The following is a 26,274-nucleotide window of genomic DNA, read 5'->3' on the forward strand; positions in this document are numbered from 1 at the left end:
CAATCTTGTCTTTTAGCCAATGTCTCTTTAACTTGGTTAAAAGGTGGAAACGTAGATAAAGAGTTTGAGATTCGTATCGTGTTTAGCATATGAATCTTGGATAAGTTAATTTACATGTCGTTACAATAATTGTTGGATATTTACCACGCTTCCGTAGGAATGTCTAATTGATTTTGTAAATGAATCATGTACGTTGGAACTTAGAAGTTGGGTTAGAGCTTACTATGCGTCTGTAGGAGTGATAATCTGATGAGTACAAATTTGATCTTAGTGTTCAGCAAGGTTAAATTCAAGCATCTATGAACATGTTCAGTGTGAGTAGAATGAACGAGATTATTACAACTTTCATTAGATTAATCTTTAATCTATAGGTTAATTGATCCATTAAGTTAATTCACATCTGGAGTATATTAGGAACAATGTTCTCAATACTGGCATTGGACACTTCTGACAAGTATCCGGCGTTCATTTAAATGTCAAAATGTTCATCCCCTCGTACCTACCAAAGTCCAACATTCGAATGAACAAGAAACTTCGGCAAATTGTCAATGTATGAAAGTGATGTTATAATTGCAATTTGGCCTAAAAACTCACATTTCAAATGCAAATAGTACTACTATGAGATATGTTTGCCTCTTTCTCTCTATACCCATTGATTAATTTCTCGACTACGAGAAGCAAAATACATACCACAGTAAACAAAGACAGTAAAAAAATAAAACGCGTCAAGGTAAGCAAGCAATCCTTTGATATATGACAATAAATTTATTTCAGTCACAACAAATACGCACCCCAGTAAACAAAGACAGAAGGAGATACCTAAACTTGGAACCTTGCCTAGATTCAAGAACAACACCAAACCAATTTTGCAATACACCAAAATCAACTCGATTTAAAGACTTATCAGTGTCAACAACACCCCTATGTGGCAACCAAGTTTGATCAGTTTCAAACAACTCAAAGATAAAGTAACACAAGTTCAAACCAAATCAGACAGTAGAAATACTTCATTACTCAATCAGCTTGTGAATTGTCTTCATGTCAACTGCTTCATTTATCGTCCCTTTCTCGACGTGATCCCACCACTTGAACAAGAAGTTATCGACCACTAGCCTGAACCACGGGGAAAGCTTCAAGCCCCCCTCTCCGGCATCTGCTTTCCGCAGAAGCTCCTTCAGCTCTTCCCGGTTCACATATTTCACATCCTGAACTTCGTCTGGATTTGGATGCACGCTCACATCCCGGACAATGAAAAGGAGATAATCCACTGCAAATATCAAGAAACGTCACCATGTACTCAAAACATAATCATGTAAAAAGTGATTGATGCATATAAAGCAAGCTACTTACATTCATGCTCTCCCCATTTTCCATCGGATGGGGCTTTGTACAGCATACGCCCCAAAGGAACGAACTGGTCGACTGGGACATCTTCAGCAGGGATGCCAAGTTCATCCAATAGCTTCCTTTGAGCAGCATTCCTCACACCTTGAATTCAAGATTGGGTCAGAAAGAGGTGTTTGTGTTCAGACAAGAGGTGCTTGTAATTGAATTATGAGCATAATTAAATACCAAGAGCATTTTCTTCGATAAGCTCAGAATCCCGGTATAGTGGATGACTGCAGCAGGTGTTTGTCCACACCAACGGAAAAGTAACCTTAGTTGTAGATCGTTGCTGCACAAGATCAAAGAAGACAAAATGAATCAGTTGCTAGAAGGTAGCACCCTCATCGCAGAGGTTATATGGGTATCGGAGAGTAACTGTGCAGCATGTGCGGATTAGAGCACAACAACGAAGAGCTTTCAGGCAATGGGTGGCAATGGATAAATCCTTATATTTTATCTCCAAGCAATAAAACAGCAGCATATGCTTGGAGATACGGGCATAAAACAACTATGGTGAGCAAAAGCCTCCAGCCTATAGCTTGTGTATTGGCTACATACACTTTCGAGATATTGAAAAGGGAGCACGTCCTGTTTTTCAGAATCACCAAACACCCTCTTCAACATTTTGTGTATCTATATATAGTATATACACAAAGAGCTGAAAGTAAGGTTTCCTACATATATACATCTCAACATTTTGTACATTTATCTACCAATCTTTCATGCATATACGAACACCGCAGTTTTCCAGATAATAAGAAAAGTCAACACCACAGATCTACATGGCATGAATGTATATGCGGTGAGTGCACAAATCACAATCTAGGTAGATATACCTGAAGCAATAGCTCGTATTTGGAGTTAAACAGGAAGACACTGAAAGCTCTGTGCAACAAATTTAGAGCCTCGATTTTTTCCATCAGATGACCTTGCACATTAGAGAGATTTCCGGGTCAATAATAACAGAGCACCAGAAATACTTCCACAAACACAAAAGTAGCATTAGGAATCGAGGGACCCAAAAGTCAAATTGTTAACAATCAAGCAGGAAACGGCGAAACTACTTAAAGCTTCCCATCTGTTGGTATACAACTTGAGCTAAATATAACAACTTGAGCTCTACCAAAGAACATATAATAAACCAAAACACCCATACCTCATACCGCTAGTGGATCCAATATTTCTCGAATAGCAAAAGTGTTAAATCAGCAACACTAACGGAGGCACAAGACTCTACGAATCAAACGTGCTAAATATCCCACAGAGTTGCTATGATCGAAAAACTAAAGATGAGGATTAAGAAACTATGACTTACAATTGTACTTGGATTCATGGCCAACCACGTGATCATTCTCATCAACCAATATGCATCTACAGAGACAATAATTAACCAAAACCAATCAGAAAAATCCCTAGTAGCAGCACACCCCTGATTGTAAAAGAGAGATCATTTTTTCACTCAGGCAAATAAATATTCATTTGATGAGTACAAACGAAACTTAAACATGAACAGGCCACCATTTTTCATGAAGAAAGTGAAATAGTAAAGGCAAATCATTTCAGTGAATAAAAAGAAGAAAAGGACAGATTAAAATCAAAATAAAAAAGACAAAAAAAGAGGAAATTGACATGATCAAGCTCATTCCACCATCAATTCGACATCAACAATAGTTTCAAATCAGAAACTCAGCTGAGCCCAGATAATCAAAATGTTCGAAAATCCACATCAATAATAGTTTCAAATCCACGTCAATGTAATGTATACAAAAAAAAACAAAATCAAAAGATAGGGCACAAACTCGTCTTCAAACATGAGGCGCCTCTGCACGGCGTCCATGGCGGCGACGTCATCCATAGTTGAGGTAGCGGAGGCGGCGAAACGTAGGCGGAAAGGGGTGGGTTTAGGATGGGAGAGAGGCCTACAGGAAGTGGGTTTAAAAAGGAGAGATTTGAGCGGAGAAATCGATGAAGTTGAAGAAGAAGCAGCGGCAGCTGTGGAAGCAGCCACCAATTTTTGAATCGGGATGGTCAAGGACGACATTTTACTTTTTTTAGTGGAAAAAATATGGCATTTTTGTTAATGGGCTTTCTTTTTAGGTAGAAAAAACAGGATTAATTTTTCATTTAGCAAAGAACAGAGTACAATTGCGGCGTCAGCGGCAGTGGAGTTCGACTGCCCAAATCTCCGCCAGGTGCCAGCAAAAATCTATTCTATTTTTATTATTTCATTTAAAACTCAAATGAGACTGGAATAAATTGAGCTTTAATATTATTTAAATTTTTTTCAAAATAAATTATTTTATTTGTCAAATTTCGAATATTATAAAATCATCTTAAGCTTAAATTATAGTGTACCTAAATTGAGTTTTAGTGTAAAATTTAAATAGTTTAGTTTGTCTCCTTTGTATTAAAAAAATATATTATACTGGAATATTTGTCGTATAATTAGAGTGGTAGTGTAAAAAGAGAACATAACTATATCATAGAGTGGTCAATTACATTTATTTAACTAATTTATTTTTTATACCTCACATGCTAAAAATGATTTAGCATTACAATGGTTAATTAAATTTTAGGATAATTATTACTCCCTCCGTTCCATGTTAATAGAGTCATTTTTCTATTTCGGGAAGTTCCAAGTTAATTGAGTCATTTCTATTTTTGGCAAAAAGTATTTCTCCCTTTTACTTTATTCTCTCTTCATCTCTCTTACTTTATTTATTCTTACTTTTTCACCATCCATCTAACACACTATTCTTAAACTCTGTGCCGAAAAGAAATGCATCTATTAACAAGGAACGGAGGGAGTATTTAATAGTATATACTTTTAGTTGATTTTGGATCTATACTTTTTAAAATTAAAATAAAAAATCACCACTTTTCAACCTTTGTAGATTGTCCTCAAGTTATGTTATTTTTTTTAGAGTGAACTGCATAAAAGGGCCCTGGCTTTTCGCCCTGTAACAGCACATGGCCTTAATATTTAAAAATCACGTCACAGTTATCTAACAAATTATATAATTACAAATGAGATTTTTTCGGACCATAATACCCTCAGCCTCTAAAAGGGCATTTTCGCCAAACACTAACGCCGCCCCCTGCATGCAGTCTGCTTCATGTACCTATTTACTTTTTATTTTATGTATTCAATTCTTATAAATATGCATCTTTTATTGATTTTAAAATATATCTTATAAATAAATAAGAATATTCAAAAAATTAATAATTAATAGTAGTATTTCATTGATTTAATTTTATTTTGAGTTTTTTTTTCATTTTATCGTATAAACTTAATTGTTTTGTGGAATAATAAAAATTGTATTATACTAGTATAGAAAATTGTGGAAACCATAAACAAACTACACAATTACTGAAGGTACAGCTGAATTATACATCGCCACAGCAATTCCGCCAACAATTTTAAATCAAAAAGTTACAGAAAAAAACGGAGAATACAAAATCCAATTGCCACGGAAAAAAAGTAACCTTCAAAATTCAAATCGCATAATCTACTGATCTCCGATGAAATTCTCAATCTAGACGATTTCGAGCATACGCACACATATATGTACATATATTCAATCATAATCATACACTAAACCAAACCCTAGTCGAAAAAACAAATGCAAAAATAACTCAAAAACACACAGAAATCACAAAAATTCTAAGCGGACGATCCAGAAACAACTCCGGCGGAGCAGAGGAAATTCTCGTTGTAGCTGACGACGGCGCCTTCGTCGGCCGAGACCTTCCGAGAGTAGCCGTGTAAGTCAGCGACGTCGCTCCGGCGCCGGAGAGGACGTCCTCGCCGTGGACGAACATCCAGCCGCTGCACTCCTGATTGTTCGTCAATTTGCTCTGGAAGTGGTCGATCTTCTTCTCCTCCTGGTACGACACCTCCAGCTCCGTCGACACGAGGTAGTTATCCGGTCCAGATCCGGCGACCGACGTTGTCTTCAGCTCCAGCGGGTATTTCGACTCCACACTGGAGCTTGCCACCGTGCCGGAGGACGGCAGCGAGATCTGGATCTGCTTCTTCACTTTCACCTCGTGCTCGACCTTCACGAAGATGAAAGAAGAAATGAAAGGAATGAAATCATTTAGAGGGAGGGAAAGATGAAATTGAAAGAAAAAAGGAGAATGGAAAAGTACACTCTATATGTTTGACATCTCTGAAACAGCAGACAATGTGCAGAATAGGTGGTAAAGATACTAAATTGTCCTTCACCCCATTTGGACATTTCGTCCGAAAATTGGCAAAATATGCTTAGATTTGTGATTATATAACGTAATTTTTAAATATTAGGGCCCTCTGCTGTCACAGAGCGAAAAATTGAGCCCTTTTATACAGTTCTTTCTTTTTTTTTATAAAAAATGAAGTTCAAGTTAAACGATTATAATTTTGGGATGATCAAAAGTCAACTAAATATTATTGTGTAATTTAATTAGTAATTATTCCTTAGATATTGTAACCTTTAAACCACCAAATTGCGCCGAGGGCGTATCTTGTATGTGGGTTGACCAAGCGGTGGAAAGGTTAATTTATAAGGCCAAAAGTCTTAGATTAAGTCCCCCGTAATATGGATTTTAAATTTAAATTTATTTCCATAAAAAACATGTACTTATCGTGTGATTTCATTTATACTATTCCATATTAAAAAAAAAAAGCAAGAAAAAGTTTGTATACAATCTTATACTAATAGTATTCATCTAAAGTCCATAATTTTGCCAACCTTTCATTTTCAGTTGCTACATATATTCCACATTTTGTCACACAAATGAAAAAGATAGGTAAACTATGTGACTATTGGATGGGAGTGGGATAGATGACTAATCATAACAAGAAAATGAGACTATTAATTTTCATTTCATACACCAAACATATTATAATCACAAGATAAAGGTGTTGCAGAATAACAGGGCAAGCATTAATGAGTGCACTAACATTTATGATTATTTAATATTTATATCCCACTGATTGAGTATTCCTTTGTAAGTAGGTTTATTTTTTGGACAAGTTTTCAAATTTCATGTCCGAATATTATACTACTATGAGTATGAATTTCATATAAAAAAGTATTAATCAGAGTAATTTGTACATGAATAATAGTATGGCTGAATTACTACTATAATAAATGAGTGCGTGAGAAACATGATCAAGAATGTGAACAGGGAACATGTTTATTTAATTTTTAATGAACTTGATGGGAAGTCCATAATTGACTTTAAAGCTTTGAAAAATAGAGAAATCTGAAATGGAGAGACATTAATTGGTTACAAGAATAAAGTTTATTCAAAGATGGCTGGCTGCATGTATAGACAAATAAATTTATAAATAAATCACAAAAATAAATGAATGGACAACACAGTTGAATCTTATGAATATGAAGTAAAGATTTTAGATGTACTGTCATTAATAAAATGATATTTACTAAGTTTGATATGTGTAAGATATCAAACACATTATACACTTTACAAGTATATTGATGTGTATTTTTAGAGCTTTTAAGTCAATAGAAATTTGATACTCAAGTTTAAAATAATAACTCTAAAACTACAATTTAACTGCAAGAATACAGTTGTAGTTGTAATACTTAGGGTGTCGAATCACAGGGAGGCGTACGGTTATCTAATTCGAAAGCAAGTAAATTTTGAAATTTTTGGATTGAGAAACTAAATTGAAATAAAAACAAGTTAAGAAATAAAATGATAGCACAAAACCAAAAGATTGAGAACATTGCTCCTAATATGCTCCAGATGTGAATTAACTTAATGGACCAATTAACCTATGGATTAAAGATTAATCTAATGAAAGTTGTAATAAACTCGTTCATTCTACTCACACTGAACATATTCATAGATGCTTGAATTTAACCTTGCTGAACACTAAGATCAAATTCGTACTCATCGAAATATCACTCTTACAGAAGCGTGGTAAGCTCTAACCCAACTTCTAAGTTCCAACGTACCTAATCCATTTACAAAATCAATTGAACATTCCTACGGAAGCGTGGTAAATGTCCAACAATTATTGTAACGATATATAAATTAACTTATCCAAGATTCATATGTTGAACACAATACAAATCTCAAACGCTTTATCTACGTTTCCACCTTTTAACCAAGTTAAAGAGACATTGGCTAAAAGACATGATTGAACAATAAATCAGGCCGGAATTATAATTCAATGTAAAAAGCATAGTAGAAAAAGATCATAAATTAATATTAATCCATAGAATTCAAAAGTAATTCACATCTTTCACAAATTAGGAGCAACGTAAGAGTTTAGTTACACATCCACAATTTATAAAGAAGAACCATGGAACTCATGAAACTGATGTGTAGATGGTAGCAAATCTCCTCGGGATGATGGAAGTTGAGTGGTTGGACCTCCAATCTTCTTCCCCTCTTTCTCCTCTTTCTCTGATAATTTTTGTGTCTCGGAATCTCTGAATAATTCCCAAAAAACTACTCCAGAAACCAATTTGAAGACTAAATTCGGCAATTTCCGAGAAAAACTCCCGACCCGGGAGTTTTTTATGCCAAATCGGGCGTTTCTACTGGACCCGGGCGTTTTCGCCGGGTTCACACTGCTTCACGCGGCCTTCGTCAAATGGCCATAACTTCTTCATCTGAGCTCCGATTGAGGCGTACAAGGTACCCACGCGAAGCTATTTCAAAGAACTGTGATAATATAAAAGAATGTGGACATTGTCTTAATAGGCAACAAATACTTTGAATCAGACCCCACCGCTTTGGCTCATTGTAGTCATTACACATCTCCATCTATCAACTAATATATAATAATCAAACTTTAATGATTAATTGATAGATGATTTTAATATAAAAAATAAGAGAAATCTTGGAGTAAAATTAGCTTCATTTGATTCACATCATCTATCAACACAACAAAGTTGTCTATTAATTAATCAATATTTATATCAAATCATACCCTACATATATGTCTCATTATAAATTTACACAAGCAATATGATAAGATACAAATCGGCAACTTAACAAGATGGAATGTGCACATTTCTTGTGTTCTATTTGCTGATAGACACTATTTCCATGAATCTTAAACCAACAGAAGATGTCCACGTGGAAATGAAAGATAAGTGGATAACCAAGAAATATATATGATAAAGTGGTTTTCTAAAAAAAATTTAGAATTCGATATTTTGAAATATCAAAATATGTGATATGGGCTTTATATATCATTATGCCCAATAATGTGAACTGTTTAATGAATGAGGGCCCATATTGCAGTATTTTGATAGTAGTAGTATATTACTACATCTAACTTGTGGATTTTGGTGGATCAGAGTTAATACTACTATGTTTTTAAAAAAAATATTACTCCATTTAGCAAAATATTCCACCAAACAATAAATAAAAAAAATGTATTTTGTTTTCTTTTTACGTACACATTTTAATAAATCTCAAATAAGGCTATTTCGATAGTGGGCCGAGAAACATTTTATTTAAAGTAAACAAATATTTAATAATCAAATAAAATATTGCCCATTTATCAAAAGCCCAATTAAAGCTGACCCACTAAACAAATAAAAAACTTTAAAAAAAGGAAATAAAAACGGAAATTCGCAACTTTAAACATAGAAATTATTCGACCTAACTCTCTCCTCTCCACTCTCTAAGCTCTCATAAGCCTATAACCAATCCACTTCACAATTTTCTACCCCAATCAAACAATCCAAACAACGTTGTTGCCCTCGTTTGCTCTTCCCTCGAGGAAAACGATCACGCCTCACTGGAGCAAGGTTTGTTTAGCCGTTTGTTAAGTCCTTAACGGTCGGAATCCTCACGATCAAGAAACAGAGACCGTAGTCGTCGAGCGCCCGAGGTTTGGGTCGGCGATGACGTCGGTCTAGGGGCGTGCTGGGCGCGAGAGAGGTTCTCGTCGGCAGCGATAAAACGTTTCTTGATGCACAATTAATTGAGTCAAGTAAATAATTTCATAAATTGATTGACTCCATATTATGGAAGACTCCACACATATTTATAATATGTGTGGATACAAAAAGATATGCTAAATCTCTATAATATCTAAACAAAATAATAAAAGAAGATATGCTAAATCCCTATAATATCTTAACTAGATAAGACTCGTATCAACTCCCCCATGGTTAAAATCCACCTTGTCCTCAAGGTGGAAACCACGAAGCAACGAAGAGTTGAAAGAAAAAAGCTTTGGCGATTTATCTCCTCCGGGATCAAATGTAAATGTGCACGGTCGTTGTTTCAATCTCCAATAACCTACTATTGAATAATCGATGTAAACATCCTCAATGAACATCCTCATGATCGTAACATGAAATGGCTTGTTATCAAGTTCCCCCATCCTCTCCACACCCATACGAGAGTATATGGACTTGTCTTTCAACCCATTAACCGTATCTTCGCGAGCATCCTGTAGCTCATCGTTGTACCGATTATGGAGCTTCTCTGGTATTGAAGGAGACACGAGGGACCATGTATCTGTATTCACTCCCTTCACAGATGTCTTTGCGAGACAACCATCGAAATCAAATGTTGCAATTTTACTTGAATCATGAAGACCATCATCGTCATCAATTTTATCCACCTCTATAGCTCGTACTTCTGCATCTACAAATTTCTTCTCATTGAGCCGCAAGTCAACTTGATTCCTAACGTACCAGTAGAACGTAGAATAACTATGAAGAGATGAATCCGGTGCCCGTGAGGGTCGACGGAGGAAGAATCTGGGTGACTGTGCGCGGGTACCAACCCGTTGGGCAGCGACTGCAGATCAGATGTACGTCCCGATTGTGCGCGGTGAGATTCCGTCGGGCAGCAGGTGGCGTAGGGGATAAAGGATTCAACGTATTATGCAAGGAACTTGACCAAAATAATATATTCATTGAATGATTAAAATGATAACAAGCTGTCCTATTTATAATACTAGAATACTACTACCCTAACTTATTGAATAAGAAAACAAAGATATGGAAAAGATATGGTGAATCAATAAACTATGGAAAAGATATGATAATTAAATACTAAATAACTAATAGGATGATTGGGATATTTGGGAGATGTTATCGTATCAACTCCCCCACGGTTAAAATCCACCTTGTCCTCAAGGTGGGAACCACGAAGCAACAGAGAGAGTTGAAAGCATAAGCTTCGGCAAGGCATCTCCTCCTGGATCAATCACACACCGAACAGCTGAACGTCTCCCTTCTTTACCTCCATAAAAAACCAACAAAGGCAGACTAATATGGTTGTCCAAATTCAAAGCTAAAATGAAAAGCTCTGCCGCATTTTCATGAATGCTCAAACAAGACGTGTTATTTAGCGGAGGAATCAACCTTTCATCGGCTTCGAGCGATGTCGAACAATGAACAATACTTGGAACATCGCCATCAAAGAAATCCACATAGAAATAGGCAGTTATCCTTACACTCGTGCAAGCACTTCCTCTCTTAAACCGCAACATCATTCGATGATATTTGAGCAACATTGAACGATGTGATTATCTTCTCCACTTCACCAATAGAACCATCCACCTCTTTATCTTCTAGCAATATCTCCTCCTCTTCACCAATCTTCTCATCATATACCCCGACGAGCCCTTGCAGCGTCATATTGTCAGTCTTGACGGTCTCTTCCATGGCCTCGTCGTTTGGAACATCAAGATTAGCGCCCCCATTGTTAGCGGCATTGTTGGGAACATCCTCAACTAGATTTTCGTCATCAATATTCTCCTCAAATATGCAATTCAACCGGGCGAGGAGGGCAGCTTGCTCCAATCTATAAATACGCAATTTCTCGTTGTAATCACTTACGACATCTAGTTGGGACGAGCAAGGCGAACGAATCTTGAGACTGGGAGCAACAATAGGCAACGTCGCTGTGCGGAGACCCAACGTTCGGTCGCACTGCGGTGGCTGGTACATAGGCTGTGCGTGCAGCACTTCCGGCGAGTCCTAACAGGTAGGCGAGTGCGTTGGCTGGTCCGGAGTTTGACTGGTCACACGCATGGGCTGACAGTATAGGTCCCGCGGTGGCTGTTCGGTGGGGTAGCGGGGCTGGTGGGAGGCGGGCTGGACTCGCCGCGCTCTCACCTCCTCCTGAGGGTGAGGTCGGTCCCAACACGTCTCCAAGCGTCGGGGCCGGTCAAAGGTCAGGTAGCCGAGGTCCTACTGTTGCGCCGGTGGGTCCCAGCACGTCGGGCGGTGCCGCTGTGTTGCAGGTGTCAGGTGGCGATCAAACCCTAATTGGGTCTGATGATCTCCGCGATCAGATAGATGGCCACCCCTCTCGATATAGCCACCGCGGTGTCGGGGCCAAGCGTCTTGTGCGCGATCGCGGTACCCGATGGGCTGGTATCTCGGCCGTGGGCGACGATCAGGTGGATCCAAGTGGTGTGAGATGTAGGGTGATTCTGGATCAAGCCACGACGGAGGACGGAGTACTTCCACCCGGCTGCTCGGAGGGTCCCAACAGGTTACACGGCGAGGTTGGACCGGCTGGTAGGGGCGGAATGGCTTTGTGGTCTGAGGGAAGTCGTATTGACGACGGCGATAGCCGGCGTAGTCGTATGACATGTCGACGGACTGAATCGTGGTTGTGGTAGAAGTGGTGGTGATTTATTTGGGGATATGGATGAGCGGAGACGCAGGATGCTGAGCTCTCAATTAAAGCACCAGTTGTTAAGGATCTAACTCCCTAACGTACCAGTAGAACGTAGAATAACTATGAAGAGATGAATCCGGTGCCCGTGAGGGTCGGCGGAGGAAGAATCTGGGTGACTGTGCGCGGGTACCAACCCGTTGGGCAGCGACTGCAGATCAGATATACGTCCCGGCTATGCGCGGTGAGATTCCGTCGGGCAGCAGGTGGCGTAGGGGATAAAGGATTCAACGTATTATGCAAGGAACTTGGCCAAAATAATATATTCATTGAATGATTAAAATGATAATAAGCTGTCCTATTTATAATACTAGAATACTACTACCTTAAGTTATTGAATAAGAAAACAAAGATATGGAAAAGATATGACGAATCAATACACTATAGAAAAGATATGATAATTAAATACTAAATAACTAATAGGATGATTGAGATATTTGGGAGATGTTATCGTATCACCGTTTCACCATGAACTTGTTGGATATTTGACACACAAAATATAGGAGCACTCAACAAAGATGAAATATGGAGAATAAATATTAATAGGCTTCTCACAAAAGGGATTACAAAAGTGCTTCAGCACTACAAAAACTCTCACAATTTTCCTAACTTAGAGCTACAGCTCTTTCTCTCAATTCACTTCTGTTTTCTTTCTTTTGTGTACGCACTCAACCATACATTTAGCTCTACACACTGATTGCCTATTTATAGACTAACCTAAGTCGGTTAGTGACCGACATTACAAAGCTAGATCATTCTAGCTACATTCTAGCCTATTCTTAATAATATAATAATACAAGTTGGTAATTTGCAAACTAGATTACACATATATGCTGCTACGTGTCCTTGCTGTCACTTTATACTTAATGAGGAAACAAAATTTTCATCCACATATAATAAGTAGGTGATGCACCTACTTCATCACTTTTCTTAATCATGAAGTAATTGAGTTTAATAACTCAACAGAACTGTCAATATTATTGCTGAGATGCCAGTCCGATTCATCAGCCACCCTCGTTTTCTTCAATTGGGTGAGAAATCGTTTGTCTCCTACCGAATGCGCATACTTACTGTATTATGATCCACATTTTGGTTTGGTCTAAGAATTTTAAGAAAGCTATGAAAATCATGTCAGAATTGGTGCAGGTGAATGCAAATGTAAGTGATTGTGAGAGGTCCAATGTGTATGATATCTTGCTTTCGAGTTTCGACTTTCGAGTGCTAATGACTGTAATTGGGATCCCGTTGTGTTTGATATACTCATCAAGGCTTATCTCAGATACAATATGGTCACAGATGGTTTTCATGCTTTTAAGAAAATGGGGATGCTTGGCTTTTTTTCTGAGCATTGTTGCTACGAATTGTCTTTTGAATGGGTTGTCAAAGATGGACTGTTTGGGGAAATGCTGGGAAGTTCACCGAGAGATGTTGAGAATCCAGATACGTCCTAATGCATGCACAGTTAACATATTTGCCCACATCTTGTGCAATGAGGGTCATACGGATAAGGTGAATGAATTCTTGGAGAGGATGGAAGAAGAAGGATTTGACCTAGATATAGTAACATATAACATGCTAGTTGACGGGTATTGCAAGAATAGGAGGTTGAAAGATGCTATTTATTTGTATAATATCATGTGTACAAGAGGCATGATTCCTGATTTGATCAGGTATACTGTTAGGATTGTCGACTGCAACATTAGTTAGTTTGATATTGTCCGCTTTAGGTCAAGCCCGCATGGATTTGTTTTTGGGTCACTCCCAAAAAGCCTCAAACTAATTGGAGTTGGACAGGAATTATATACCCCTTCCAACTTCCCCTACTCATCCGATGTGGGATGGGTTTGTACCCAGTGGCGGATCCAGGATCCGAAAATGGAGGGGGCGGAATATATAGTATTAGCTTGGTTTAGTGCGGACATGACTATTTTTTTTGTTGTTCGGGGCGACGCCGGAGGCAAATGGAGGGGGCGGACATGGTAAATTTACATCCCGATAAGGGAAAAATAGTCGCACAGAGGGGGCGACCGCCCCCTCCTGCCCCCCCCTAGATCCGCCACTGTTTGTACCCCAACAAACCTCCCCTCAAACCGAGACAACATCAGGAACGCAGTCGACACAAACATGGGTCCGTTCCAACCCTGGCCCCTGGGTCATCCTGGGCCCGACTCTAACCTGAGTCCTTCAGGGCCCGACCCTAACCGGGGCTCATCCAGGCACAACCTATAGCCACCTGGGCTCTGATACCACTTGTTAGGATCGTCGACTGCAAACCGGGGCTCATCTAGGCACAACCTATAGCTACCTGGGCTCTGATACCACTTGTTAGGATCGTCGACTGCAACATTAGTTTGATATTGTCCGCTTTGGGTCAAGCCCGCACGGATTTGTTTTTGGGTCACTCCCAAAAGGCCTCAAACTAATTGGGGTTGGACAGAAATTATATACACCTTCCAACTTCCCCTACTCATCCAATGTGGGATGGGTTTGTACCCCAACATATACAACTTTGATTAATGGTCTATATAAGGGTGGTAGTGTGAGAGGGTTTTTCAGTCTGATGGTTTAGAGAGGGTTGATGCCTGATGCTGTTTCATATAATACTCTAATATATGGGAACTGCAAAGAGGGGGTGATGCAAGATGTGAGAGGATGTTGTTTGACATGATTCGAAAAAAAGTTAGCGCTGATGGCTTCACTTGCTGGTTGCTCATAAAAGGTCATCAAAATCTGGATAGGATGATATGCGCAGTGAATCTAGTGGTTGAGCTTGTGCGTTATGGCATCATGGTCTCACCAGATATTTAATGTTATTTGATACTTGATGGGGTACGAACTAAACCCTAATGGCAAGCCCAATAACAGTGACGGCCCATCAGCCCAGAGCCCAAGAAAGAGTATCTGTTCGGCACCAAAGAGTTCGGCACGACCAAAGAGTTCGGACTCAGCCTACAGCTCGGTAAAAGCCGACCAGTCAAGCTCTCCTCTCAGATCGGCAAGAGCTGATCGGTAAAGTCCAGCAGTTCGGTCTCAGCATTCGACCGAACTAGGAGTTAGTGGACTCATGAAAGGCCTCCACGACCTCCGCTATACCCACGATCTATTTAGTGGTACGAAGCAGTTATTGAGCAGTTATTGCTCACCCACGATCTTGTTAGTGGGGCTGCAAACCACGACCTTAGTTCAATGTATAAATAGAACTTAGATCAGATAGAAAAGGGTTAAGCTCTCTAGAGATAAAATACCATATAGCAAGTCTGTGTTGTAAGCTGTAATCCCAGATCAAGCAATACAATCTTGCCCTCCCTTCTTCCCGTGGACGTAGATTTACTTCAGTAAATCGAACCACGTAAATTCTTTGTGTCGTAATCTTCATTCTCTACCAGCATTTACTAACATCAGAAATTCGCGGATCCATCACTGGCGCCGTCTGTGGGAATAGAGAACAAAATTTGTGATAAAGCGAATTTTTGATCCATTTTTTCCACCCAAAAAATGCATACCAGATCGCAGAGTACCCGTATTCCTGCCCGTGAGAACCAGGAGGAAGCCAATCCATCCCACAGGTCTGGAAAACAGCCTAGGGATAAATCCACCACCAGTTCTCATGGCGAAGGAACAAGCCGCTCCAAAAATCGTCCCACTGAATCTTCCCAGCAGCCCGATTTGAATGAGGCTGTCAAGCAGTTTTTGGAGGCGAAGCAGGAGGAATTCTTAACCTTCCTGCGAAAAAGCCAAAAGCAGCCGGAGACGAAAACGGCGGATTCTCCTTCTCCCTCCGCACAAGAAAGTCACTACCGCAGTAGTGTCGCATCTCCCAGGAGAAAGAATCCCCGTCCCCCACATGTTCCAGTTCCTCCTCGGTACCGGAATCACAGGAGAACTCAATCTCCTCCATACCGACGAGATATCGGATTCGCCGTGTACGGAGCACTGAAGACTCCGTTCTCGGACGACATCACCCGAACTCCCCTACCACAGAACTACCGAACTCCGTCGATGACTTACGACGGGCTTGTGGACCCTCACGATTTCTTGGGGCGCTATCAATATAACATGGCGAACCAGGGTCTCAACGAGGTCCACATGTGCAAGCTGTTTCCCGAGCTGCTCATCGGGAACGCGAGAAGGTGGTTCGATAGCCTCCCCCAGGGCAGCATCAGATCTTACCGAGATCTAATGGATGCCTTCCACAGGAGGTTTTTTCAGAAAGCGGAAGCCCGAATCACTTCGGCTCAGCTGCTTTCCATTCGTCAAGGTCGCGACGAAAAAATCAGCGACTTTATGACAAGATTCCACAAGGAATGCCTGCAAGTAGACGATCTCAACGATCTGCTTGTCATCTCGGCATTCCAAAATGGAATCCTGCCCGGAGCTCTCTACAGGAAGCTCGTTGAGTGCGGTCCGCAGACAGCTCAGGAAATGTGGGACATTGCGGACCAGTACTCCCGGGCCGATGAGGCAGACCGTCGCAAACGGTCGTTAGACAGCTCATCGACCCGAGGAGACAGAAGGAAGCCCGATCATAGCGATCAGGGGCATCCTCGCCGGACTCCATTTGAAAGAATTCAAAGGGCTCCGGTGCAAGACAGATTGGGACCTCGTCTCAATCCCGAGAAGCCGCCCGCTCAGTTCGTACCGCTGAACAAGCCGAGAGCGGAAATTTTCGAACTGCACTCTGACCTATTCGAAAAGCCAAAGCGGATGACGAAATCAGCCGCGCGTCGACCACAGGATAGCTACTGCTCCTACCATCAAGACCACGGTCACGATACTGAGGAGTGCAGAAACTTGGCTGCAGGTATCGATGTTCTTGTGAAGGCAGGGACATTGAAAAAATACCGAAGCAAGCAGCCAAAGAAGAATAAAAAGCAGAGTGGTACGAACTGCGCTCCTCAGGATCCGAAAAGGCAGCCGGATCCCGAAGACGATGACGAGCCGCAATATGATGGAGTAATCCAGACTATTGACGCGCTCCCTGCCGGGAAGACCAAGTCGTCCCTAAAGTCAGAACGCAGAGGCTCCAATCGAGAGGAGCCAACGCATAAAAGGCTGAAGCAGGACGAAGTGATTACGTTCTCGGCTGCTGATCCCGTCCCGGCTATCTCTCCTCACCAAGACGCCATTGTCATCCAAGCCGGAGTGGCAAACAAACTGATCCACAGGGTGTTTGTGGATACAGTAGCGTCGGTTAGCATTCTTTTTAAAGAGTGCTTTGACAAACTAGAAGTGGACCCAGCTCGGCTCAGTCCGGCTCCGCTTCCCCTAAAGAGCTTCGCCCAGGAGGAAACCTGCCCTGAAGGTATTATCAGCCTTCCGATCACGGTGGGGAAAGCGCCTACCAGCTCCAGTACGATGATTGAGTTCTTTGTGGTGAAAGCTCGGTCCCCGTACAACATCATCCTGGGGAGAGACTGGCTCAACACAGTTCGGGCCGTTTGCTCTACTTATCACCTCACCATCAAGATCCCCACTAAAGGTGGGATAGCGGTCATCCGAGGTGACCAAAAGAGAGCAAAGGAATGTCTGCAAATTGCGCTTAGAAGTGCCGAGCAGTCAGATCGGCACCACCAAGCATAGCAATCACAGCAGCCGGAGTCAGAGGCGATGACCGAAGTCATACCGGAGCCGAACTCGATGACAGTTCAGCTGTACGAAGACGATCCATCCAGAACGGTTAAGATCGGCTTCGCGGGAACGCCCCTAATTCGGGAAAAAACCATCCAGCTCCTCAAGGAGTATAAAGACGTCTTTGCATGGTCTCCGTTGGACATGACCGGAGTGCCCCCCGAGGTAATCACTCATCGGTTAAATATTGATCCTTCAGTCCGGCCGATAAAACAGAAGCAAAGACTCTTTGCGGCAGAACGAAGTCAAGTCATCCATGACGAAGTCCGTCAATTATTGAAGGCGGATGTGTTATTCGAAGTGAAGTATCCTTCGTGGGTGGCCAATCCTGTCATGATCAAGAAAAAGGAAGGAGGATGGCGGATGTGCATAGATTTCACCGATCTAAATAAGCACTGTCCCAAAGATTGCTATCCCCTTCCGAACATAGATAAAAAAGTAGAAGCTTTGATAGGCTTTGAAATTTTTTGTTTTCTTGATCTGTACAAAGGATACCATCAAGTTTTAATGGATGAGATTGACGCTTCAAAAACGGCCTTCATTACTGATTTCGGCATTTTCGCTTATAAAAAGATGCCATTCGGTTTAAAGAATGCCGGAGCCACTTATCAAAGGATGGTAGACAAGCTTTTTCGGCACCTGATTGGAAAGGAGGTCGAAGTGTATGTTGACGATATAGTCGTCAAAAGCAAAAGCACTTCGGAGTACGAGCACAACCTCAAGTCCACTCTCAACGTGCTCAAGAAAGCCAACCTCAAACTTAATCCCCAAAAGTGTACCTTTTTGGTAGATTCGGGAAAGTTTCTGGGTTGTTGGGTTTCGAAGGACGGACTCAAGGCAAACCCCTCAAAAGTTCAAATCGTTCAGAACATGGCAATGCCGAAGTCCATACATGACGTGCAAAGGCTAACCGGATGTCTAGCCGCACTGAATCGATTCCTTTCCCAAGCAGCCGAAAAGCAACTGCCGTTCTTCAAGGTGTTGAAAAAGGCACCAAAGTTCGAGTGGGGAGCCGAGCAGAAAAAGGCCTTTGACGAGCTCAAAAGTTATCTAGCCGAGCTTTCTATTCTCTCTGCTCCAACCGAAGCCGAAGTAATATTCTTATACTTAGCGGCATCGGATCAAACCATCAGCGCGGTGCTTGTACGAGAAGAAGGCCTAAAGCAGCTTCCCATCTATTTTACAAGCCGAGCATTAAGAGGTCCAGAAACCAGGTATCAGCCACTGGAAAAGATTGCTCTGGCATTGGTAAATGCAGCAAGGAGACTGCGGCCATACTTCTATGCTCACAAGGTATGCGTCTTAACTGATCTGCCACTTCGGCAAGTGTTGACCAAACCAGAAGCATCAGGCAGAATCGCCAAGTGGGCTATAGAGTTGGGAGAGCACACAATTGAATATCTACCTCGGAAAGCCATCAAGGGACAAGCCTTGGCAGATTTTCTTGCGGAAGCAAAGTTCGATCAAGCAATTCCTGTTATTGCCGAACAGAAGAATTCTGCCAATGCCGAACTAGCACAGCCCTTGGAATCCGAAGTAGAGCCGCCGGACTGCTGGAGCGGATTCGTAGATGGAGCCTCAAACAAGATGGGAAGTGGAGCTGGTATTCTACTTGTCGCTCCCGACGGACACGAGGTAGCCTACTCACTTCGGTTCCTATTCCCCACTACTAATAATGAAGCCGAGTACGAAGCCCTCCTGGCCGGACTCCAGTTAGCGCAAAGTCTGCTCGTCAAATCTCTCAAAGTCCATTGTGATTCACAAGTCATAGTAAATCACATGTTGGGTACAAGTGAAGCTCGTGACGAGAGAATGAAGAAGTATTTGGACAAAGCGCAAAGCATCAGCCGAAGTTTCTCCTATTTTCGGATAATCCGCATTCCCAGAGCGGAAAATAGCCGAGCAGATACCTTAAGTAAGTTGGCCTCAGATCCGAGCTCAAAGGCGGAAGAATTAATGCATCGAAGCATTGATGAAGCCGAGGTACATTCAGTATCCAGCTCGCCGAACTGGATGACGCCGATCTTGCAGTATCTGGATCAAGGACAATTGCCCGAGGATAAGAGAGAAGCTCGGAAGATCACGTGCCGAGCACTTCGGTACGAACTTCATGAAGGAGTCCTCTTTAGAAAGTCTTACCTCCAGCCGTTATTGCGGTGCGTAGGACCAGAAGAGACGGACTACATCCTCAGAGAAGTTCATGAAGGATCGTGCGGTAGCCACATCGGAGCCAGAGCTTTAGCTAAAAAAGTTCTGAGATGGGGATATTATTGGCCAACCATGGTACAAGAGGCAGTGCAGCTCGTCAAGAAGTGTACGAAGTGCCAAATTCATGCAAATGTCCCAAGGATGCCGCAGACCGATCTATACACTATGCAAAGCCCTTGGCCTTTCATGCAATGGGGCATAGACATAGTGGGACCACTTCCTCAAGCTCCTCGGCAAATGAAATTCCTTATCGTTGCCGTGGACTACTTCACGAAGTGGGTGGAGGCTGAACCATTAGCTACGATAACGAGCTCAAAGGCATTGGACTTCGTCTGGAAGAACATAGTGTGCCGATTTGGCATACCCCACATCCTCATCTCGGATAATGGGACTCAGTTCACCGACAAGACGTTCAAGAATTGGTGCCAAGAGCTGAACATTCAACAGCGGTTCACTTCGGTCTCCCATCCCCAAGCAAACGGACAAACGGAAGTAACGAACCGGATTCTGGTGAAAGGGTTAAAAGCTCGGTTAGAACAAGCCAAAGGACAATGGGTAGAAAATCTCCCTCAAGTCCTATGGTCCTACCGAACTACGCCCAAAACCTCCAACGGTGAAACTCCGTATAGTCTGGTGTACGGCACTGAAGCCGTAATTCCGGTGGAGATCGGCGTACCCAGTCCCCGAACTCTAAATTTCTCCTCAGAAATGAATGACGACGGACTGAGAGCAGAACTAGATCTCGCCGAAGAAAGAAGAGAATTGGCGTGCATAAAAGCAGCCAAGTATAAGGAGCAAGTAGCCCGGTATTATAACCAAAGGGTGAAAAAGCTTCAATTTCAAGTGGGAGATCTCGTCTTGAGAAACAACGAAGTAAGCCGAGCAGAAAAGCTGGGCAAACTCGAGCCCACATGGGAGGGTCCGTATCGGGTGTCAGAAGTCCTCGGCAAAGGGTCTTATAAATTGACTCACATGTCAGGAGAACAAGTACCCCGAACATGGCACGTCTCCAACCTCAAGAAGTTCCACTTGTAAGAGACAAAGTCCGGTCAGTCTGTCTGGTGTCTAGTTCGGTCATAGGGGTACATGTTTTTATTTGTTTGTTTTTACTTGTACCTTTTACTTGTCGTTTTATAAAAAGTTTAAAGTTTTTTTCTTTCATCTTTTTCATTTTTTCTCTATGTGTTTTGTCTCTATGTGCTTGTCGTCTCTTACAAATGGTACCAAGGTATATCGTTCTTTAAAGACTGATCCCCTTTTTTAGATCGATTATTAAAGACTATTGTGAGTCCAAGCTTCTAAGGAGGATATAAGACCACAATTCAGCTTAACAAGCAGTCCGTCTGAAACGAACTGCAATAAGCCAACGATTGTGAGTCCAAGCTTCCAAGGAGGATACAAGACCGCAATTCAGCTTAACAAGCACTTCGTCTGAAACGAACTGCAATAAGCCAACGATTGTGAGTCCAAGCTTCTCAGGAAGATACAAGACCACAATTCGGCTTAAGAAATAAGCACTTCGTCTGAAACGAACTGCAATAAGGGAAAGTCCGATCCACGCGATAAACCTCGCCGAATTAGGACGACCAAGTTCGGTCAAAGAAGTTTACCTCATAAGACCGGGGACGACCACGTCTAGTCAAAGAGGTTTACTGCATAAGACCACTTCGGTTAACTGGGAAAGTCCGATCCACGCGATAAAACTCGCCGAATTAGGACAAGGGAAAGTTCGATCCCGGCGACAAAAATCGCCAAATTAGAACACAAACCAAGTCCGGTCAAAGATGTTTATTTCATCAGACCAAAGACGAGTCCGGTCAAAGATGTTTATTTCATCAGACCAAAGACGAGTCCGGTCAAAGATGTTTATTTCATCAGACCAAAGACGAGTTCGGTCAAAGATGTTTATTTCATCAGACCAAAGACGAGTCCGGTCAAAGATGTTTATTTCATCAGACCAAAGACGAGTCCGGTCAAAGATGTTTATTTCATCAGACCAAAGACGAGTCCGGTCAAAGAAGTTTACTTCATAAGACCAAGGACCAAGTCCGGTCAAAGAAGTTTACTTCATAAGACCAAGGACAAGTACGATGAAATTTTTTCGCTAAGCTGTAAATACAGTGTTAGAAGCGAAAACAAAATTTCATTTTTCAAATCTTGTTCAGCATACAACTCCGCTACCCTACAAAATGGCGTTACGCTATTACAAAGGACTATTCTACTGTCCAGGGTTGCTGAAGTTAAGCCACCTATCTGCAAAATCCTCTGGAAGCCGAGTTCGGTTGTTCCGAGCAGATGAAGAATAAGCAGGTCGACGAGATGCTATCCTCGACCCAACGCCTCTTCCCCGAGCCCGAGAAGTCCTAACACCTCGGCGATGAAGAGTCTCTGCAATAAGCATCTGCTGATCTTGCTCGCTCATAGTCACAACTCCTCGGCGAATTTCAGTCCGTCCCTGTCTTGACGATTCCGGTTGCTCCTGAGCCCGTTCTCGTCTTGACGTTTCCGGCTGTTCCGGAGTTCGTTGTTGACTGGGAGTAGGATTTTGAACAAGGGAACCAGAGGTTTGATCTGGAGTGCGAGCATCTGTTGGCACGATATGCCGAAGGAATCTTTCTATGGAGGGGCGCCGAGAAAGAACAATGTTGTACCGAGAAGCCCAGCGCCGCAATGATTTCACAACTTGTTGGCAAGCCGAGCTCTCCAGCGCATTGTTCCTCCGGAGTACATGATATTCCTCCCACAGTTCGTCAACTCGACTCTGAACGTCTGATATGGTCACTCCCCCCGCGCACACGGATGTAATCCTCGTACGCAGTCCTCTCAGCAATGGTCGTATTCAGCTCGGCCTCCAGATCCTTCTTATCGGACTCTAAGTCCTTATTATCGGCCTCCAGCTTCACTAAACGAGCCAGAAGCTCGTCATTCTTCGTCTGATCGGCTATAGCTCTTTTCTCAGCTTCGTCTAAAGCCGAAGAGTACAGCCGTTTCCAGTGAAGTATCTCCATCTCCTTGAGTACAAAGCAGCTATATTAGTTCGGCGGCTGTACCGAGCAGATAGTAAAATACAACAGGAATAAAGGCGAGTACGAAAAGCTATACGAAGACAAGTGTAGAGAATTTTTCATTCACAAGGAAAATTTTTTACACTAGGAGGGCTTCAAGGCCATTTTACAAGGAAGAAACTAGACTAAGAGAAGGGAGACGAAATCATACTCCACCAGCTTCGTCTCCGGCTCCTTGGTCTGGTTCAGCTTCTTTCTCCTGAGCTACCTCAGCCTCGGCCTCGCATCCTGCCGGCCTCGCCTCCGCCTCCTGATCGGCTTCCTTCTCCGGATGCCCGGCCCGCTCGACTTCGGCCTCCAGCTCCAGCGGCTCGGCCTCACCCTCTCCGTTGTAAGTCGAAGCGGGTGAAACGGGTCCCACGGAGGCAAAGATAGCCTCCAGGTTCTCGTCCCGATCAGCTCGACAACTCCGGACTCGGTCTGCAGAAAGCAGGACCGAGGATGAAGCGAGCTCCTCAAGGAGCGGCAGATTCTGAAGCCGAGCTGCTATCTCTCGGCTGTACAGAGGCAGCACGACGTCGGCCCCCTGCTCGCCCTTATCGGCAATTAGCCTTACCAGACTACCGACAAAGGCCGAGAACTGGCTGCTCAAAAAGAGTTTCTCCGTGTAAACACGGAGAGCCTCCCCTTGGGCAACCACGGCAGCAGCATCCCTCCGTTTCGTCTGCTCCCGTTGGATGACGAGCTGGTTTTTGGCAAACTGAGCTTCATCCTGGGCCGAAATCCTAGCAGCTCTGGCCTTCTCAAAGTTAGCCTCAGCCTGTTCGGCCCGATGACAAGCAGCCGCCAACTTCCTCTGCATCTCAGCATAGTCATTGGACGCTTTGGAGAGTTCGACGGCGACAAGCTTGGAGAGCATATCGTTCCTCTGAAAATGAATAAAGAAAAAAGTCAACAAAGGGGCCACAAAAAATACAAGAAAAAAGCAAGGCCAGAAAATCAAGAAGAGAATTCACCTCGGCGAAGTCCGTGGGCCATAAAAACGGCTCACAGATATGTTCCGAAGGAGGCGCCAAGACCACGTCTTTCTCTGGCGCTCTCGGGGGCTTCTGGGCCTTCCCCTTCCCCTTTGCCGAAGTCGACTCCGGCTTCTTCGGATCCGAAGAGGTTTTTTGCCTTTTCGGAGTCCTCTCGGCATCAGACGCCGAGCTGGTGGTTTTCGGCCTCTCCGGCTCCTTGGACTCCGAAGATTTGCGGCTAGCCTTATTCAGCATGTACACTGCCAAAAAGCAAGAAAGCAAAGTCAGATTTTCTTCGTTAAAGCAGTAGAGCATAAAGATAAAGAGAAATCCTCACCCTCGGCCTCTTCGTCCGAAGACGAGATGTCGAACACGACGTCGCCCTTGACGAGCTCAGACTCCGTGTATTGTTTCCTAACTATGGGATCTTGTTGAGCTCGCCATCGAGCTCGTCCAACGGTTCAGGCCGAGGATGACGGATAACGGACTCCGGCCTTCTCCAGGGAAAACTAGGAGCCGCGGTTCTATCATAGTAGAAGAAGCGATTTTGCCACTTCGGCCACTTCGTTTTACAAAAGGCCCTAAAGGGCTGTAAAGGGATCAAGTAAAACCAAGACCCCTTCCTCTTAAATTGAAAGAATTTAAGGATCGCCTTCAAAGACAAATCCCTTCCTAACCTACGGAGTTCGGCAGCGAAGGCCGACAAGTGCCTCCAAGAGTTCGGAGTCACTTGGCCTAAAGGAAGCTGAAAAAAATCTAGTAAATCTATAAAGGCAGAAGGGAGGGGGAAACGAAGCCCGCATTCTAAGCAGGCCTCGTACACGGTGGCGTACCCCTCCGGCGGGGAGTCAGCCCTATGATCACCGTCAGGTGAAGAAAGTCTGAAGAAGCTCTTGAAAGCGGAAGAAAATTTCTCGAAAAAGAGAGAGTATAGAAGACGCAACAGCAAAAGTGTTCAAATGAGGAAGAAAGAGCATATTTATCAGATTCGGGAAAGATTTCGAGATCGTTGCGCCGTTTCGAATCCCACCTTTTCAGGATTCAACGGCCGGATTTTACTGTCGCATTTAATGCAGGCACGCGCAAGGCACGTCCCCTGACGTCAGCCTCTCCCTTACCATTATCCAGAATGCCGAAGTGACTCACCTCGCCGAAGTGATTCACTTCGCTTTTCGGGGGGGGTAGTGATGGGGTACGAACTAAACCCTAATGGCAAGCCCAATAACAGTGACGGCCCATCAGCCCAGAGCCCAAGAAAGAGTATCTGTTCGGCACCAAAGAGTTCGGCACGACCAAAGAGTTCGGACTCAGCCTACAGCTCGGTAAAAGCCGACCAGTCAAGCTCTCCTCTCAGATCGGCAAGAGCTGATCGGTAAAGTCCAGCAGTTCGGTCTCAGCATTCGACCGAACTAGGAGTTAGTGGACTCATGAAAGGCCTCCACGACCTCCGCTATACCCACGATCTATTTAGTGGTACGAAGCAGTTATTGAGCAGTTATTGCTCACCCACGATCTTGTTAGTGGGGCTGCAAACCACGACCTTAGTTCAATGTATAAATAGAACTTAGATCAGATAGAAAAGGGTTAAGCTCTCTAGAGATAAAATACCATATAGCAAGTCTGTGTTGTAAGCTGTAATCCCAGATCAAGCAATACAATCTTGCCCTCCCTTCTTCCCGTGGACGTAGATTTACTTCAGTAAATCGAACCACGTAAATTCTTTGTGTCGTAATCTTCATTCTCTACCAGCATTTACTAACATCAGAAATTCGCGGATCCATCAATACTTGCTATATGTAATGACGACAGACCATTTGCAGCAAAGTCTCTGTTGGACCATATGTCTCAAAATGGTTATGTGCCGAATGCAGAAGTTTACAATGAGTTAATTTGTTCTCTTTCTAGAGGAAAATTTGTAGAGGAAGCATTAGAGTTGAAAATTGAGATGGTGTCAAAAGGTTTGAAGCCTAAAATCAGTGCATATGGAGCTATTATTGGAGGTATGTGTGAATTAAGAAGAAGCATGGAGGATCTCTCGTTGATGCAGGAAATGATTGAATCTGGTTTGCCTCTGGATATCCAAATTTGCAGATCTTTAGTGTATGGGTTGTGCAAAGAGAAAAATATTTTTGAAGTTGAATCACTATTGGGTTTCTATGCCAAGGAGTTTCAAATCTTTGATGCAGAGTGTTACAATGCAATAGTTAGGGTACTCTCTGAGGCAGGTGACCCCTCTGAGTTAATCAAATTGCAAGATAGGATGGCTAAACTAGGGTATGCACCAAATAGCTTAACATGCAAGTATGTAATTGATGGCATGTGGAAAGCAATGAAAGAATAGAGGCGTGAGC

General features: G+C 42.8%; 1 protein-coding gene and 1 pseudogene across 1 annotated transcript; one reads left to right on the top strand and one right to left on the bottom strand.

The window, feature by feature from the left end:
- Window positions 1-731: 731 nt before the first annotated feature.
- LOC121765734 (isopentenyl-diphosphate Delta-isomerase I-like) lies at window positions 732-3,569 on the bottom strand. Its single transcript, XM_042161944.1, has 6 exons — window positions 3,186-3,569; window positions 2,702-2,757; window positions 2,223-2,314; window positions 1,573-1,675; window positions 1,351-1,488; window positions 732-1,267 (listed from the first exon to the last, which is right to left on the bottom strand). Exons 1-6 carry the CDS (start codon window positions 3,425-3,427, stop codon window positions 1,011-1,013), a joined length of 888 nt encoding a protein of 295 aa, XP_042017878.1. The 5' UTR covers window positions 3,428-3,569; the 3' UTR covers window positions 732-1,010.
- Window positions 3,570-7,999: 4,430 nt separating this feature from the next.
- Window positions 8,000-26,264, top strand: LOC121764553 (annotated as a pseudogene).
- Window positions 26,265-26,274: the final 10 nt, after the last annotated feature.

The sequence above is a fragment of the Salvia splendens genome, chromosome 14, assembly GCF_004379255.2.
Source record: "Salvia splendens isolate huo1 chromosome 14, SspV2, whole genome shotgun sequence".
Taxonomy (NCBI): domain Eukaryota; kingdom Viridiplantae; phylum Streptophyta; class Magnoliopsida; order Lamiales; family Lamiaceae; genus Salvia; species Salvia splendens.

Coding starts and splice junctions, on each gene's coding strand:
- LOC121765734 (XM_042161944.1), bottom strand. CDS start 3,427: ATGTCGTCCTTGACCATCCCGATTCAAAAATTGGTGGCTGCTTCCACA. Junction 2,758..3,185: donor CGCCTCATGTTTGAAGACGA/GTTTGTGCCCTA, acceptor TTGTCTCTGTAG/ATGCATATTGGTTGATGAGA. Junction 1,268..1,350: donor AAAATGGGGAGAGCATGAAT/GTAAGTAGCTTG, acceptor TGATATTTGCAG/TGGATTATCTCCTTTTCATT.